This window comes from Lithobates pipiens, unplaced genomic scaffold, assembly GCF_037356315.1.
Source record: "Lithobates pipiens isolate NorthernLeopardFrog02 unplaced genomic scaffold, aLitPip1_a1.2 Scaffold_13, whole genome shotgun sequence".
Taxonomy (NCBI): Eukaryota; Metazoa; Chordata; class Amphibia; order Anura; family Ranidae; genus Lithobates; species Lithobates pipiens.
In genome coordinates, this window is record NW_027507718.1 from 506,885,549 (window position 1) to 506,902,662 (window position 17,114).

Below are 17,114 nucleotides of genomic sequence, written 5' to 3' on the forward strand. Positions count from 1 at the left end.
AAGGTAAACCTTCTTCCCAGTGACTTCTTTCTGGCAGAGGGCAGCAAATTTTCCTCAAGAATTTGACGGTATTTTACCCCATCCATTTTTCTTCTATCCTGACAAGTGCCCCAGTCCCTGCTGCAGAGAAACCCCCCCCCCCATACCAGGATATTGCCTCCTCCATGCTTTACTGTAGTACTGGGGTTCTTATTTGGATGGTGAGCTGTATTAGATTTCCACCAGACTTATCGTTTGGTGTTGAGGCCGAATAATTCCATTTTAGTCTCATCTGACCTCCTTAACTGTTTCCCGACCGCCTCATGCAGATATACTGCGGCGGAAGGGCACGTACAGGCAGATTAATGTACCTGTACGTTGCCCTTTAAGAGGTCGCTTGCGGGTACGCACCCGCAGGGAACTCCGTGACGGTGGGTCTCGCACACTCAGTCTATGGGGATACCCGCGATTGTCTCACCGAGTGGAAGGCCAGGGAAATTCTAATGTAAACAAGCATCTCCCCGTTCTGCCTAATGACACTGATCACAACTTCCTGTAATCTGGAGCGGTGATCATCGTCGTGTCACACACAGCCCTAAGCCAGTTAGAATCACTCCCTGGGACACACTTAACCCTTGCAGCACCACCTAGTGGTTAACCCCTTCACTACCAGTCACATTTACACAGTAATCAATGCATTTTTAATTGCACTGATCGCTGTATAAATGTGGTCCAAAAACGCGCCAAAAGTGTCCGCTGTGTCCGCCATAATGTCGCAGTCCCGATAAAAATCACTGATCGCCACGCCATTACTAGTAAAAAAAAGATATTAATAATAAAAATGCCATAAAACTATTCCCTATTTTGTAGACGCTATAACTTTTTTGCGCAAACCAATCATTTATTTTATTTTTTTTTACCAAAAATATGTAGAAGAATACGTATCGGCCTAAACTGAGGAGAAATTTTTTATTTTTTGGGGATATTTATTATAGCAAAAAGTAAAAAATGTTTGTGCTTTCCAAAATTGTCGCTATTTTTTTGTTTATAGCTTAAAAAAAAAAAACACAGAGGTGATCAAATACCACCAAAAGAAAGCTCTATTTGTGGGGGAAAAAGGACATCAATTTTGTTTGGGAGCCACGCCGCACGACCGCGCAATTGTCAGTTAAAGCGACGCATTGCCGAATCGCAAAAAGCACTCTGGTCTTTGGCCAGCCAAATGGTCCGGAGCTGAAGTGGTTAAACACACCTGGAAGGTACTGAGGTCACACGGTAAAAGGTGTTCTGGTCAGATGAGACTGAAATTGAATTATTTAGCGAGCCGTCCCCCACTGGGAGAACTCCATAATTACGCGGCTAGCCGCTAGCAATAATCGCCTGTTAAAAATCCAACAGACTGGTTGTACCAAAGGTGTTCTGTTGTGCAGCTGGAGGAAATAAACAATGGACTACCGGTGGAGAGACGTCGCCACACTTGAGCTCCATTGTGATCTGTCAGTCCCACCACTACGGTGGCAGATGAGACTTGTAGTCTTCCCAACAAAATGACACCCCGCGATTCAGGTAAAGGGTGGGTGGGGTTGAGGTTAGGGGTTTGGGGAAGGTGACCCATGTTTCATGTTACACCCTGAATATGGACAGCACATGGAGTTTACCTTTTTAGCATTGGTGTATATTGGCCGTGTAGATGGAGCTGCAGCCTCTGGATCCCCCGAGAGAGGGGGGTCTTTGTTCAGGGCGAAGCTGTTCCTAAAAAAGCCCATCCTGCTTACTACACAACTGCACTTTTATTTTGTGCTGACCGTGGTTCCTGGCCCAGTAACCCTCGTGTAGCGTACGCTCTTCCCTGTGTCTTGTACGGTTTTTTCATTGGCAAAGCATATAGTCATTATCGTCTTTTTAAATATACCCTGGCAGAAATATAAATAACCGCTCTGGCAGTCTGAGCGAGAGTCTGTTTGCTGTAGAGGCTCTTGGGAGAAGAGCGGAGATGAGCGCGGCAGCCGTTCTATAAATCGAAGGGCAGTGTTTTCTTATAACTCCTACTATTTAAGGGGAACGCTTATCCTTTTTATGTGCTTTTTTTTTTTTTTTTTTTTTTTTTTAAATATATACGGGTTTACGAGGTTGGTTGTTGGTTATTAGATGGTCTGGGTACCTGTATGCTTAGAGCAGCCTTTCTCAACCTTTTCAACACAGAGGAACCCTTGAAAAAGTTCTCCGGTCTCGGGGAACCCCTTCTAAAAATTAGAAATCTACAACTCTTGATACATTAGTGTGATGGTCAGTGGGAAGAATGGTCCTTACACTTGTGGTCATTGGGAAGAATTACCTCCTTACCGAGCTAAAAAGATCAATGGTGTCGGTGGGAACTTATCTGAGAGGCAGAAATTACCCAATGCTGAAGGAACCCCTAGCAACCTCTGGAGGAAGCTTGGGGTTCCATGCAACCCTGGTTGAGAATCGCTGGCTTAGATGTTTGTAATGCAGGAGAGGCATTTCTAAAAACACCTGATTCTAAAAACACCTGATACAGCTGAAGAGTCTACTGCCAAGACAACTTTTGGGCCATGCTGCTTCCCTCTGTTCTGTTCAAATAATTAGGGTTGCACCGACACTACTTTTTTTTTTTTTTTTTTCTTTTTATTGGCAAGTACGAGAACCAATACTTTCAGTCAAGTACTCGCTGATGCCGAGTACCGGTACTTTACAGTGCAATTTGCGCCAACACAATTTTTTTTTTTACGTAAATTGCTTGCAGTGCGATCCCCGTCTGACTGTCGTTCAATTTTCCCCCTACTGCTCGCGCGTGTGTGCGTGCGTGTGTGCGTGCGTGCGTGCGTGTGTGCGTGCGTGCGTGCGCGTGTGTGTATAGAAAGAGAAAAGCATCCATCTAGTGGGCAGTTTATTAAAAATGTAAGAACTCTTATTAACCACTTCAGCCCCCGGAAAGATTTGCCCCACTTAATGACCATGCCTTTTTTGTGATACGGAACTACGTCGTTTTAACTGACAATTGCGCGGTCGTGTGACGTTGTACCCAAACAAATAGAGCTTTGTTTTGGTGGCATTTGATCACCTCCGTGTTTTTTTTTGTTTGTTTGGTTTTTTTTTTTGTGCGAACACAAAAAAAGTGAAAATTTTGAAGATAAAAACGATTTAAAGCTGAGGTCCACCCTTAAAAAAACAAAACAAAAAACAAAAACAAAACATAAACACGCTCCTTAGAGCCCGTTCACACTGAGGCAGCACGACTTGCAGCGCGACTGCCTCAGGCGACCGGGATCCGACTTTAGCGGCGGCTTGTGAAATGACTTCTGTATAGAAGTCAATGCAAGTCGCCCCAAAAGTCGTACAGGAACCTTTTTCTAAGTCCGATTACAACGGTTCCATTGCATAGAGCGGGACACGACTTGTCAGGCGGCTAAGTCGCCTGACGGGTCGCCCCTGTGTGAACCGACCCTTAGAATACATTAAAAAACATTTGAAAAAAAAATTTACTTACCAGAAATGGCTGCTGCTAGGCAGCTCTTCCTAATCTGCCACTTCCTATTCTGTGGTTCTTGTCCTCCCTCATGTTGTCTCCTGGGAGATGGGGCACAATGTCTTCTGGGACGTGTGCGTGTGTTTTTTTTTGTTTTTTTTTTTTATTATTTCATTAAAGTAATTAAAAATTGCGCTTGAAAGACCTCTGCGCAAATAAAGTGTGACGTAAAATATTGTAACAACCACCATTTTATTCTCTAGGGTGTCTACTAAAAAAAAAAAAATTATATATATATATAATATATATATTAGAGAGAGAGAGAAATATTTTGGGGGTTCTAAGTAATTTTCTAGCCAAAAAAACGGATGATTTTAACTTGAAACCAACAAATGTCAGTAAAAGGTTTAGTGTTTAAGTGGTTAAACTTTTTTCACTTACACACAAAAAGTCTATTCCATTGACAAATTGTTAGAAAAAATTGTGAAACACTTTAGTCAAGATCACCATAACGATTCTTGACGATTAATTGTGCAGCTCTACTGTCCAGGAACGGTTCCGACAATCGCACGCTAGTGAAGAAGCAGCAATAAAGCTATGCCCCATTGCTGGGGGGTAAACTCCATAGGGGTTGCTTAGCGCTCCTGTCACTAACTATTTAATGCCAACCACAAGATTACTGGTGTGACATCAACATCATTAATTCTGTCACCGGTGAGTTGTCACCTGTGACAGAACTGATAATGTAACATCAGCCTAATGTAGCTCGCACGCCCTTCAAACCCTGTGTCCGTTGGCTCAGCATATGAATAGACTAGCGCAAGACAGACAAGGTTGGCTTGATAGGCTCTAGTAGACGTATACAGAATGATGGTCGCCTGCACATAGACTCCCTTTTGATTAATTGTGAATAAGATGAGTAAAAGATGGCTTCGGCTCCTGTTCTCAATCGGTAGAGAACTCCTAAAACGCATTTCACCCTTTCTGGGATTTAATCAGAGGCCAAGCCTAAAGTAGCTATCCACATGGCTTGGAAGGCTTTTTTTTTTGTGCGTTTTTTTTAGTTTTTTGTTATTTTCCACCTTTGGGTCATCCATTCTCAATCATGGTTCCTTGGGACCACATTGCTCCTCCAGAGTCTGTTGGGTGTTCCTTGAGCTGTGGCTAATTGACCTCTTATCTGATGGTGTCTGCATAATCTTGGTTCCAACATCACTTGGGGCAGTCTGCAGAGTGACACCAATGCCCTTTTTAGATGTCTATTTGCATGGCACTCTGACCACTAGTGTAGGGGACAGTCTTCCCTGGTCATCAGTGGTGGGGGGACAGTCTTCCCTGGTCACCAGTGGTGGGGGATTATTATTATCCCCCAACGGAAGGAATGGCGCTAGGCTATTAACGCTCTACCATTTACTGGAAACGTGAATGATGTCATTAAAAAATAATCCATAAAATGAATAAAGACAGTTAATACAAACCAAAATGGGGGAGTGGGGGCATTATGAGCAGGTATTTCTTAGAAAAAAAAAATGACCTAGGGGTGCTGCTGTCAAAATAGAGGTGGCAGTCCATCTGTAAAACAAAGAGATGGGAAGAGAGGGAGACGGCACTACCACTCTGGTGTTGTAAGTTCCAAGAAAGTTTTTATATACAAAGAAAAGTTAAAAATGAATACTCATATTAATACCCCGGGTCCTGGGTTGTTTTCTTATTGGGGTGGCTATTTAAACAGAGCGGGTAGCCCATTTGGGGTCAGCTGAGGAAAGTCCCTCGAAATGCCTCCTTTGACCCTGGACTCCAGAGTGAACATTACCATCCATTGGCCATTGATGCCAGAAATGAGGAAGCTGCTGGACTGTCAAAGCCATTTCCCCCATTAACAGCCAGTGGCAGAGATCTGGACTTGGCAGCTCATCTTCCATCCATCTGTACCCTTTTAGGACTGTGCCGCCATCACAGGCTTAGACTTCCCTTAGACTTCCCTTAGACTTCCCTTAGACTTCCCTTGGACTTCCCTTGGACTTCCCTTGGACTTCCCTTGGACTTCCCTTGGACTTCCATATACACATGTGGTTTTTATACTTTTGTGAGTATTACATTTTTAACTTTCTTTGTTAATAAACTTTCTTGGAACTTACTATGCCATAGTGGTTGCACTGTCTCCCTCCTATTACCAGGGGTGGGGGACCACCTTCCACGGATAACCAGGAGTGGGGGATCACCGGGGGTGGGGGGACTACCTTCCACAGATCACCGGGGGTGGGGGGACTACCTTCCACGGATCACCGGGGGTGGGGGAAGCCCACCTTTCACGGATCACCGGGGGTGGGGGAAGCCCACCTTTCACGGATCACCGGGGGTGGGGGAAGCCCACCTTCCACGGATCACCGGGGGTGGGGGAAGCCCACCTTCCACGGATCACCGGGGGTGGGGGAAGCCCACCTTCCACGGATCACCGGGGGTGGGGGAAGCCCACCTTCCACGGATCACCGGGGGTGGGGGAAGCCCACCTTCCACGGATCACCGGGGGTGGGGGAAGCCCACCTTCCACGGATCACCGGGGGTGGGGGAAGCCCACCTTCCACGGATCACCGGGGGTGGGGGAAGCCCACCTTCCACGGATCACCGGGGGTGGGGGAAGCCCACCTTCCACGGATCACCGGGGGTGGGGGAAGCCCACCTTCCACGGATCACCGGGGGTGGGGGAAGCCCACCTTCCACGGATCACCGGGGGTGGGGGAAGCCCACCTTCATCCTGACTCCCTAAGATAAGAAAATTATTTCAAGGGTTCCTCTGTGGGACAAAAGTTCACGAAGGCTGCCCTAGTTGGAGTTCCAGTTTAAGTCATGTGAGCCCAGGCACCCTGCCACTGTAGGCTTCAGGCATCACATCTATGAAGAGGGATATTTCCAAGCTCTCTCCTCCGAGGTGATGTTTGGCATCTTCCAGCTGCAGCTGAGCGTAAACTTGTGGTTTGGACAAGCAGTGGAAATAACTGTATAGAATCTCATCCAAAAACCTTACATAATAAAGTCCTGTTGATGTTGTACAATGCAGCATTCATGGTTCAGTCTCGGCCCATCTTGCTGTGTACAGTATGAGCGTGCGCTGCGATGCTTCAGAAAAGTCGCGTGCTACGTATTATAGAAACCGTGTAAAGTCGTTATCGGTCTCTCTGTAGTGGCCGGCCCCAATGCTATGCCAGCAAAACATCATATGATATCACAAAGTAATAAAATGAATTAAAAATTAAAAACTCCTATAATTGAAATGTGTTTTTTTTTTTTTTGCAGTTCACCTCCTTTCGGATACCATTCAAGGGGTCAGCGCCACAGCGACAGGGGTTCAGTACCAGCAGTCATGGCTCTGTATAATGTAAGTATATGTTTACACTTTATACACCAAGGCTATTATGATCATCATTTAAAGGGTCACAATACATTTTTCAGTATTTTTTGCTTTGGAGTATTGCTTAAGCCCAACTCCACTTTTTTTTTTTTTTTTTTTTTTCTTCTCTGCCTTCCATTAAAAAAAAAACAACAAAAGTCCTCGCCATCTCTTTGCCTCAGCACTGCGCTCCATATTCTCCTCTGCCCTCTGTTAATTAAATGATGCCCAGCGTCCTTCAGCTCACTAAGTTCACACGTGCTTTGCCCCTGAAGAGCAATCTACGTTCAGATAGCTCTTCGGAGAGCATTTGACAGGTAGTGAGGAAGTGTTGTTTCGCCATCTTGCCACCTACTCTTCGAACCTCTTATAAAAAGAAACACAGGAGGGCGCAAACGCTGTGCGCAGTACCACCATGACCATTTATTAAAAATCGTAAAACAATTGCGTTCTCACAAACATGAATAAAAACGGGCTTATCGAACAAACCACTCCAGCTGTAGGCCACGTCTTCTATTCCAGTTCCACATGGTTGGGAGGCTTACGCATTTCGGGGGACGATCCCCCCTTCCTCAGAGCTCTCCCCCAAAACACAAATGTGTAAGCTTCCCAACTGTGGGGCTTTGGAAAAGAAGACATGGCCTACAGCTAATGTTGCTCAATGAGCCTGTTTTTATTCATGTTTGGGAGTATGCAATTGTTTAGGATTTTTAATATGTGGTTATGGTGATAATGTGCAAGGCGTTTACACCTCCCTGTGTGTGTGTGTGTGTGTGTGTGTGTGTGTGTGTGTTTTAGTGTGTTGAGGGCTGCATTGAGTAAAACATTACTTGCCAAGATATTACATGAAGTTTCTTTTGTCTGGGGGGGGGGGGGTTGAGTTATTTTTGTCTTTGTGTATATGATGTATATTACACAAGTCTATGTACCTAAAAGCAGCCTCTAAATAAAACAGAAATATACACATAAGTAAAAAAAGTCCTTAGTCCATGTAGACCAAGTGCCAATACTCAAAGCAGCGCTCCAATCAAATAAATGAAGTATGAACAGCGTTCACATGTTTAAAGCGGTAGTATGTTGTATGTAGTATGTTGATGAGGTGATGAGACCGTTCAAATTGGTAGGTGAAGGATTCTACTTAATCATTGAGTCCACACCACGTGAAACGCGCTCCCCTAGGGGTTTACACTCACCAAAGGGATGCCTTTCAAATAGCCTTGAACACACCAAGTTTGTCCCGTTTGGTCCGGTTATCTCAAACAGCTCATCGCCAAGGGGGGTTTGGTCATGTAAAAAAAAAAGGTCCAAATGGCTTGATACAGTTTTAAAAGTTTATTCAAGACGACCACCCCCTTAAAACCACACTTGCACAACATAAATTGTAACGGGCATTTGGTTGAATAATCAAACTGTGTGTTATCACCAATCTGTATTGAATGCCACCTGCCATCCACCACATCCACTGTGTTGAAAGTATCTGGCTGTTACTTCCTGGTAGTGACACGTACGCATCCCTTCCGGATGCCATAAGGTCGTGCCGTAAGGTCGTACTCTAACGCGTTTCGTCATCCTGACTTCAACAGAGAGCTTTTGCATTACATCCCTTTTTTGTGCGTGTAAACCCCTAGGAGAGTGGTGTGGACTCTCGTGGATGGTATATGCCTATCAATCATTAAGTAGAATCCTTCACCTGTTTCATCAGCTATCAACATACGACCGATTTCTCATATGTTTTTACTTTTGAATGCTGGTCATACTTCATTTATTTGACTGGAGCGTTTGAGCATTGGAACTTTGTTTATATGGACTAAGGACTTTTGTTTTTTAACTTGCGTGTACAACCCGGTAAGTATGCAGCAAGAAAATCCCTTTATTCAAAGATCCAGGGTAAAAAATATTCCAGCATACAGATAAGCACCGATACACATTTCAGCCACTGAGGGCCTTAGTCATAGTAAAGAATCGTGGCTGGAGCAAAACACTGCAGCTGTGGCGTCTGTATACCCCCAGCCAAAAGAATAGAAGTGTGGGGTGGTGGAGGGGGTGTGGGCAGTACAAACATGGCTCAACTGCGGGCTGTTACTTCTCCTCCAACCTTGTGTGAAAAAGCCTTTACTGTAAGCCCAGGGTTTCAAGGATCCCTGGAGGTGCATCAACTCGCCCTGGACTTGCATGGCGCCATTCCTTCCCTGCACCATAGAAGACCCACCTTCTTCTATTGCAAGAGGAAGAAGACTGGGTGGGGGGTCTGGAGACCACTCCAAAAAGAAGCTTATTCTATAAATGGAAAAAAAAAGGAAACTGTAGCTCCAACAGGGGCGCCCCAACCAATGCAAATATAACAAAAGAATGGGGATAAAGTAATGATTATTGGGAATCAATCCAATGGCTCTACCACCATTAGGTGTTCAGTCCTCTAACCAAAATGCATATACGGTATGAAAAAAAGAAACTTGCACCCGTCACGATACATGCCTCAAATTAGCGGTCATCAGGTGTGTAGCAGTTCAGTATGGAGACACATCAGATAACCGTATTGGATGCACTTAAAGAAGTAAAATGGCTTATGAAACAATAAAGTGTGACTTTATTTTTTCCCGGTGATGCTCTTTAAAAATAAAATTCTAGCGGCTCTATAGACCGGTATCTCATGTCGGTTAGAATGACAAATGGCTCCGTGTTGGTGAACACCGAGGAGGTGAAGCGATAAGCTCTCCTCTGCGCAGACAATGGGCGGCACGTTGGGTATAATTCTTCTTACAACAGCTCCTGAGCTTTGGAAAACCAACACCTTGCAAATATTGTGCGCTGATAATAACAGGTTTCTTATAGAGCCATATAAACAGAAATCGGAGAGTTGTGTCTGGGGAATTATAAAAAGGCAATTTTGATTAAAAGCAACCGGCAAACAAAGTACTGGAGCCGGTTTTATCTTACTATTCACTGCTATTGAATCAAAGAAAACCCGTACGTTGTGCTTTGATTATGCAAACTCACAGTAACCGGTTCTCATTTTGGGAGGAATCATAAGCTGGGTTTAAAGTGATGCTAAAGCTAAAAACATTTTTTACGTGGCTTAGTGCATCCCTTACGTTAAAGAGAATCTACTGACATAATTTGTAAAATAAAAACCTCTTTTGCCATTCTGAAGCTTCCCTCCAACTACTTTGCATATTTATTTTATATATACTGTGATTCTTTACTTGCCAAATATGCTGCAGAAATCTCCCTCCACTGAGTCTGGCTGCATCCATTTTAACTGTGGGCAGCTGAAGCTGCTGCCTGTTCACTTCCTGGATTTACACAGAGACACACCTGCAGCTCTTTGGCCCTCTTATGACTCATGCACCTTCCCTTCCTGGCAAACTTTCACAAGAGAGAGAGCCGTGCATGATGTCATAAGCCTAGGCCAGTGGCGGAATTACCAGGGTCGCACCAGTCACATTTGCAACTAGGCCCTCGGGTTCAGCCACTGTAAGGGGGCCCATCGCCATCCGGGAGATAGTACAGTACACTGGTCATTCACGGGGAGTCTGGTCCGCCCATCCTTTCCGGGCGCTCCGCCCATCCTCCCCAAGCGCACTCACAGGCATACTGCACAGGCTCCGCCCATCCTCTCCACTCATCCCGCACTCGGGCACAGTCCCCGCCCACTTCACCCATCCTCTCCGCCCATACTCTCCACCTCTTATTCCCCCCTGACCACCACTGATCCCCCCCCCCCTCCACCAACCCCGCTGGAACTCATCCCAGGGGTGTAACTACAGGGGTCACAATCGCAATAGCACACATGTTGGCCTTGACCACCTGGATTGGGGGGGGGGGCGCATTTAGAGGAACAAACCCCTACATTTTACAAGTCTGCTTCTCCTCCGCTCCCTCTGATGGGCATTCAGTGACTGCAGGAGGAAAATGGAGGGGATTGGTTCCCCCTCCTATCCAGGTCCTGCTGCCCCTGGGATCAGTGGGAGGGGCCTTCCATGGTTTCTTGCATTGGGGCCCTGAAGGTTCTAGCCTGGCCTAGGCTAATGACCAGACAAGAAACAGGAAGGGGGCTGTATAAGGTATTTACTGGCAGAAAAAAAAAATGTTTTACTATCCAAAGTTAAAACAGCAAGGGCAGAAGATTGAATAGATGGAAAGATGAAAAAAATAATTACTGAAGTTCTGCTTTAAGGCAAAGAATCTCTCTTCTCTTCTCCTTCTCTTCTCACGCAGGACTCGGGTAGCAGCAGGAGCCATTGGCTGTTGCTGCTGCCAATTAAAGGCAGTGAGGAGAAAGTGGGGGGGCGGGGCTAAGTCCTGCTGTGTGTGTGTCTATGGAGCGCCATTTACCAAGATGATGATTTGCACAGCTGGTGTTGTCAAATCGTGGTTTGACAAACATGCAGACGAAGTCTCGCACCTTCCGTGGGTGCCACAGTTGCTGACCTCAATGGATAAATTCTCAAGAAAAAGAACAAGTGATTCAAAATTGTCCTCAGTAGTTTGTATGCATGCCTGACAACGCCGGGGCATGTTCCTAATGAGATGACAGATGGTGTCCTGGGGTATTTTCTCCCAGATCTGGACCACGGCATCACTGAGCTCCTGAGCAGACTGAGGTACAACCTGACAGCATCGGATGGACCGACACATCATGTCCCAGAGGTGTTCTGTTGGGTTTAGGTCAGGAGAGTGTGGGGGCCATTCAATGGTATCAATTCCTTCATCCTCCAGGAACTGGTTGCATACCCTCACCACATGAGGCCGGGCATTGTTGTGCACCAGGAGGAACCCAGGACCCAGTACACCAGTGTAGGGTCTGACAATGGGTCCAAGGATTTCATCCCGATAGCGGTAGCTCTAGCTCCCTCATCACCTCCCATGGGAGGAGGTGATTAGAGAGCAGGAGGTCTTGAGAAAAACAAGAGAATGGTTAGGTTGCTATTTTGAGACTAGGTCAGCGATGTAGCTGGGGGCCGAGTGATTGACTTGGGTAGAACTAGCATGCCGGATTTCCAGTTTGCGACTATTGCCAATGGTTCTAGCCTCCAGCAATGATTGTGTTCTCCCAGCAGGGGAAGCTCCATGCCGGGAGAGCACAGTAGCTTTGCGGGACGGATTCCCCCCTACAACCTCTGCAACACAGACTGTTGAAGGGGGAATCAAGTGATTTTGTTTTTTTCTTTCCAGCAACCCAGCATTGCAGGGGAAAAAAAATTGCATAATCCATTGCCTGCCTTAGTCTGTCTTATTTGTACTGGCTTCCCGACTGCAGCTATTTTTGCATACTTTTTTTTTTGATTCCTGCTGCAGGAATCTGCTGTCCATTTCTAATCGGTCATATAAATGTAGTCTGAGTCTTTGTTCTGTCGGAGTAGGCTGATCATTAGGCCTCCACGCAGGCGATTTGGGGGACACACACAGGATTCCAGCGGCAAGGCGCGGCAGATCTCCAGTGACTGGGACGACAGTTGTATGCGATTAGTGGTAGTCGATCATCCTGTACAAAGTAATGACTGGCTGAAAGGAGTCATTACTGTTCATTGATTTGCACATTACAGCAGCTACCTTTTGGTTAGGGACAGATATCCAAGCCTGGATGCATCTTTGTGTCCAGCGGCCATTATCTGGCCTTAAGCCCAGGTTCACGCTGAGCTGCGGGAATGTGCGGGTTCACTGCCGCATGTCAGTCCCGACTTCGGTGGTGGTTTTACAGACATCTGTGCGGGTTTCTGCACAGATGTCAATAGAAATCGCAGAAGGTTGTACAGAAATGACTCTGAAATCGGTGCTGCGCTGCAAATGCAGCGTCACACCAATTAGGACGATGCCATTGCCGCTGATTTGACATATGATTTGACCAATGTGAACCAGGGCTTACAGCAGGTGTGTTTCCCTGCGGACAGCCAAGGCCACTGCCGGCGTGTCATTCATTCATACAGCACACAGCCAGAGCGCCCTCAGCTAAACATAACCAGGGGTGATTCCAGCTGCAAAAATTTACTGCCCCCCCCCCCCCCCCCCCACAGAATTTGCAGACCAGCCCTCGTCACCTGAGTGAATGGATCCTTAAAGTGATGCTTTCTTTTGCCCATGCATGATAAACTAACTAAGCTTGAAGACCCCATACACACTATTAGATTTTCTGTAGATATTTGTCTTCAGATTTACCAAAACCATGTAGTGCAAGGGCCGGCCTGATTGCATACAAACTGAAAAGCTTAAGGTTTGACCTCATATTCTATGGTTTTGGTAAAGCTGAAGAGAAAAATCTGCAGAAAATCTAACAGTGTGTATGGGGCCTAACTCTACTCATCAGCACATCCTCACCCTACCTATTTTTATTTATCAAACTTAAAGTGGAACTTTTTAGCTTTTTCTTCTTTTTTTTTATTTATTTTTTTTAATTCTTTTTTTTGCCCATGGTTGTGGCAAATGTGACTGTTACAGTGAGGGGAAAAAAGTATTTGATCCCCTGCTGATTATATACGTTTGCCCACTGACAAAGTAATGATCAGTCTATAATTTTAACAGTAAGTTTATTTAAAGTGAGAGACGGAGTAACAGCACACACATCCAGAAAAACGCATTTCAAAAAAGTTATAAATTTGATTTTCATCTTAATGAGTGAAATAAGTATTTGACCCCTTCGCAAAACATGAGTAAGTCCTTAGTGGCAAAACCCTTGTTGGGGATTAGAGGTCAGACGTTTCTTGTAGTTGGCCACCAGGTTTGCACACATCTCAGGAGGGATTTTGTCCCACTCCTCTTTGCAGATCCTCTCCAATAGTGATGGCCGAACGGTTCGCCCGGCGGTCGTTTCGCGGCGAATTTCCGACTTTCGCCGTCCGCGGGTTCGAACGCCTTTTTCCGTCGTTCGCCCCGGCGGACTTACGTGTTTAATGTATACAAGAACTTTAACCTTTCGTGACACGTTTATCATGTGTTACAGGACAACCAATTGAGACATGACAGCTCATGGACACTTGGACATTCCCCCTAACCTATAAATACACCCGATCCGGTGGCCATTTTACATTCTTTCTTCTGTCACTGTAGGGAAAGGATCCTGTGTGGAGTAGGGACAGAGAAAACGCTAGCTATTTGGTACACAAAAGTTCTTTTCAGGACTGGTATAGGTGTTAGGTCAGCAGCCTGAGTTTCTTTTGTCAGTTTAGATAAAGGGACAGAGCGCTGTATGCTGCTATTTTAGGGACAGCTCAGCCAGATTAGTCTTTCTTCATCATCATCATCATCATCATCATTAGCTGTTACTATCAGGTCCACAAAAGAGCTGTTCCAGCTAATCGTTCCAGCCTACTCTTTTTTGCCAATTTGTATAGGGACAGGCAGGAAGCAGTGTGTCAGGCAGTGAGGATAATTTTAAAGACTTGCTGTTACTATTAGTTCCACAAAGGTTCTTTTCAGGACTGGTATCAGTGGTACGGTAATAGGCTTGTACACGTATAATATTCTTTCTTCCAAATATAGAAAGAATATTATACTTGACTGCTGCCCTTCTGCTGCAGTCTGCTAATCATTCACAACTCACTTGTTCCACAAAGCTCTTTATCAGGACTGGTAACTTGGTCTGTCTAGGGTGCTACGGTACATAGGCTTGGGTGCGGTACAGTCTGCTGTTCTGTAAGGACCGCTATCGGTCCACAATACATAGGGTTGCCGTGCACTACTGCTGACCGCTGCCCTATACTGCAGCAGTCCTTCAGCGGTATAGGGACTGACGCACAGTCTGCTAAACACTAATACACAACCTGCTTGGTCCACAAAAGTTCTTATAAGGACTGGTAACTTGGTATAGGGTGCTACGGTACATAGGCCTGAGTGCAGTACAGTCTGCTGTTCTGTAAGGACCGCTATCGGTCCACAATACATAGGGTTGCCGTGCACTACTGCTGACCGCTGCCCTATACTGCAGCAGTCCTTCATTGGTATAGGGACTGACGTACAGTCTGCTAATCACTAACACACAACCTGCTTGGTCCACAAAAGTTCTTATAAGGACTGGTAACTTGGTATAGGGTGCTACGGTACATAGGCCTGAGTGCAGTACAGTCTGCTGTTCTGTAAGGACCGCTATCGGTCCACAATACATAGGGTTGCCGTGCACTACTGCTGACCGCTGCCCTATACTGCAGCAGTCCTTCATTGGTATAGGGACTGACGTACAGTCTGCTAATCACTAACACACAACCTGCTTGGTCCACAAAAGTTCTTATAAGGACTGGTAACTTGGTATAGGGTGCTACGGTACATAGGCCTGAGTGCGTTACAGTCTGCTGTTCTGTAAGGACCGCTATCGGTCCACAATACATAGGGTTGCCGTGCACTACTGCTGACCGCTGCCCTATACTGCAGCAGTCCTTCAGCGGTATAGGGACTGACGCACAGTCTGCTAAACACTAACACACAACCTGCTTGGTCCACAAAAGTTTTTATAAGGACTGGTAACTTGGTATAGGGTGCTACGGTACATAGGCCTGAGTGCAGTACAGTCTGCTGTTCTGTAAGGACCGCTATCGGTCCACAATACATAGGGTTGCCGTGCACTACTGCTGACCGCTGCCCTATACTGCAGCAGTCCTTCATTGGTATAGGGACTGACGTACAGTCTGCTAATCACTAACACACAACCTGCTTGGTCCACAAAAGTTCTTATAAGGACTGGTAACTTGGTATAGGGTGCTACGGTACATAGGCCTGAGTGCGTTACAGTCTGCTGTTCTGTAAGGACCGCTATCGGTCCACAATACATAGGGTTGCCGTGCACTACTGCTGACCGCTGCCCTATACTGCAGCAGTCCTTCATTGGTATAGGGACTGACGTACAGTCTGCTAATCACTAACACACAACCTGCTTGTTCCACAAAAGTTCTTATAAGGACTGGTAACTTGGTATAGGGTGCTACGGTACATAGGCCTGAGTGCGGTACAGTCTGCTGTTCTGTAAGGACCGCTATCGGTCCACAATAGATAGGGTTGACGTGCACCACTGCTGACCGCTGCCCTATACTGCAGCAGTCCTTCAGCGGTATAGGGACTGACGTACAGTCTGCTAATCACTAACACACAACCTGCTTGGTCCACAAAAGTTCTTATAAGGACTGGTAACTTGGTATAGGGTGCTACGGTACATAGGCTTGAGTGCGGTACAGTCTGCTGTTCTGTAAGGACCGCTATCGGTCCACAATACATAGGGTTGCCGTGCACTACTGCTGACCGCTGCCCTATACTGCAGCAGTCCTTCAGCGGTATAGGGACTGACGTACAGTCTGCTAAACACTAATACACAACCTGCTTGGTCCACAAAAGTTCTTATAAGGACTGGTAACTTGGTATAGGGTGCTACGGTACATAGGCTTGAGTGCGGTACAGTCTGCTGTTCTGTAAGGACCGCTATCGGTCCACAATAGATAGGGTTGACGTGCACCACTGCTGACCGCTGCCCTATACTGCAGCAGTCCTTCAGCGGTATAGGGACTGACGTACAGTCTGCTAAACACTAATACACAACCTGCTTGGTCCACAAAAGTTCTTATAAGGACTGGTAACTTGGTATAGGGTGCTACGGTACATAGGCTTGAGTGCGGTACAGTCTGCTGTTCTGTAAGGACCGCTATCGGTCCACAATAGATAGGGTTGACGTGCACCACTGCTGACCGCTCACCTATACTGCAGCAGTCCTTCAGCGGTATAGGGACTGACGTACAGTCTGCTAATCACTAACACACAACCTGCTTGTTCCACAAAAGTTCTTATAAGGACTGGTAACTTGGTATAGGGTGCTACGGTACATAGGCTTGAGTGCGGTACAGTCTGCTGTTCTGTAAGGACCGCTATCGGTCCACAATAGATAGGGTTGACGTGCACCACTGCTGACCGCTGCCCTATACTGCAGCAGTCCTTCAGCGGTATAGGGACTGACGTACAGTCTGCTAAACACTAATACACAACCTGCTTGGTCCACAAAAGTTCTTATAAGGACTGGTAACTTGGTATAGGGTGCTACGGTACATAGGCTTGAGTGCGGTACAGTCTGCTGTTCTGTAAGGACCGCTATCGGTCCACAATAGATAGGGTTGACGTGCACCACTGCTGACCGCTGCCCTATACTGCAGCAGTCCTTCAGCGGTATAGGGACTGACGTACAGTCTGCTAAACACTAATACACAACCTGCTTGGTCCACAAAAGTTCTTATAAGGACTGGTAACTTGGTATAGGGTGCTACGGTACATAGGCTTGAGTGCGGTACAGTC

The 17,114-nt window shown here is 46.1% G+C and overlaps 1 protein-coding gene across 2 annotated transcripts in view; it reads left to right on the forward strand.

Annotated features, from left to right (window-relative positions):
- The window catches only part of SLC4A11 (solute carrier family 4 member 11), a 228,856-nt gene that overhangs the window by 126,512 nt on the left and 85,230 nt on the right, over window positions 1-17,114 (forward strand). For both annotated transcript variants that reach the window (XM_077478039.1, XM_077478040.1), the window contains exon 6: window positions 6,761-6,842. In XM_077478039.1, the coding sequence (XP_077334165.1) occupies window positions 6,761-6,842 (82 nt within the window). The remainder of the gene's footprint in view (window positions 1-6,760; window positions 6,843-17,114) is intronic.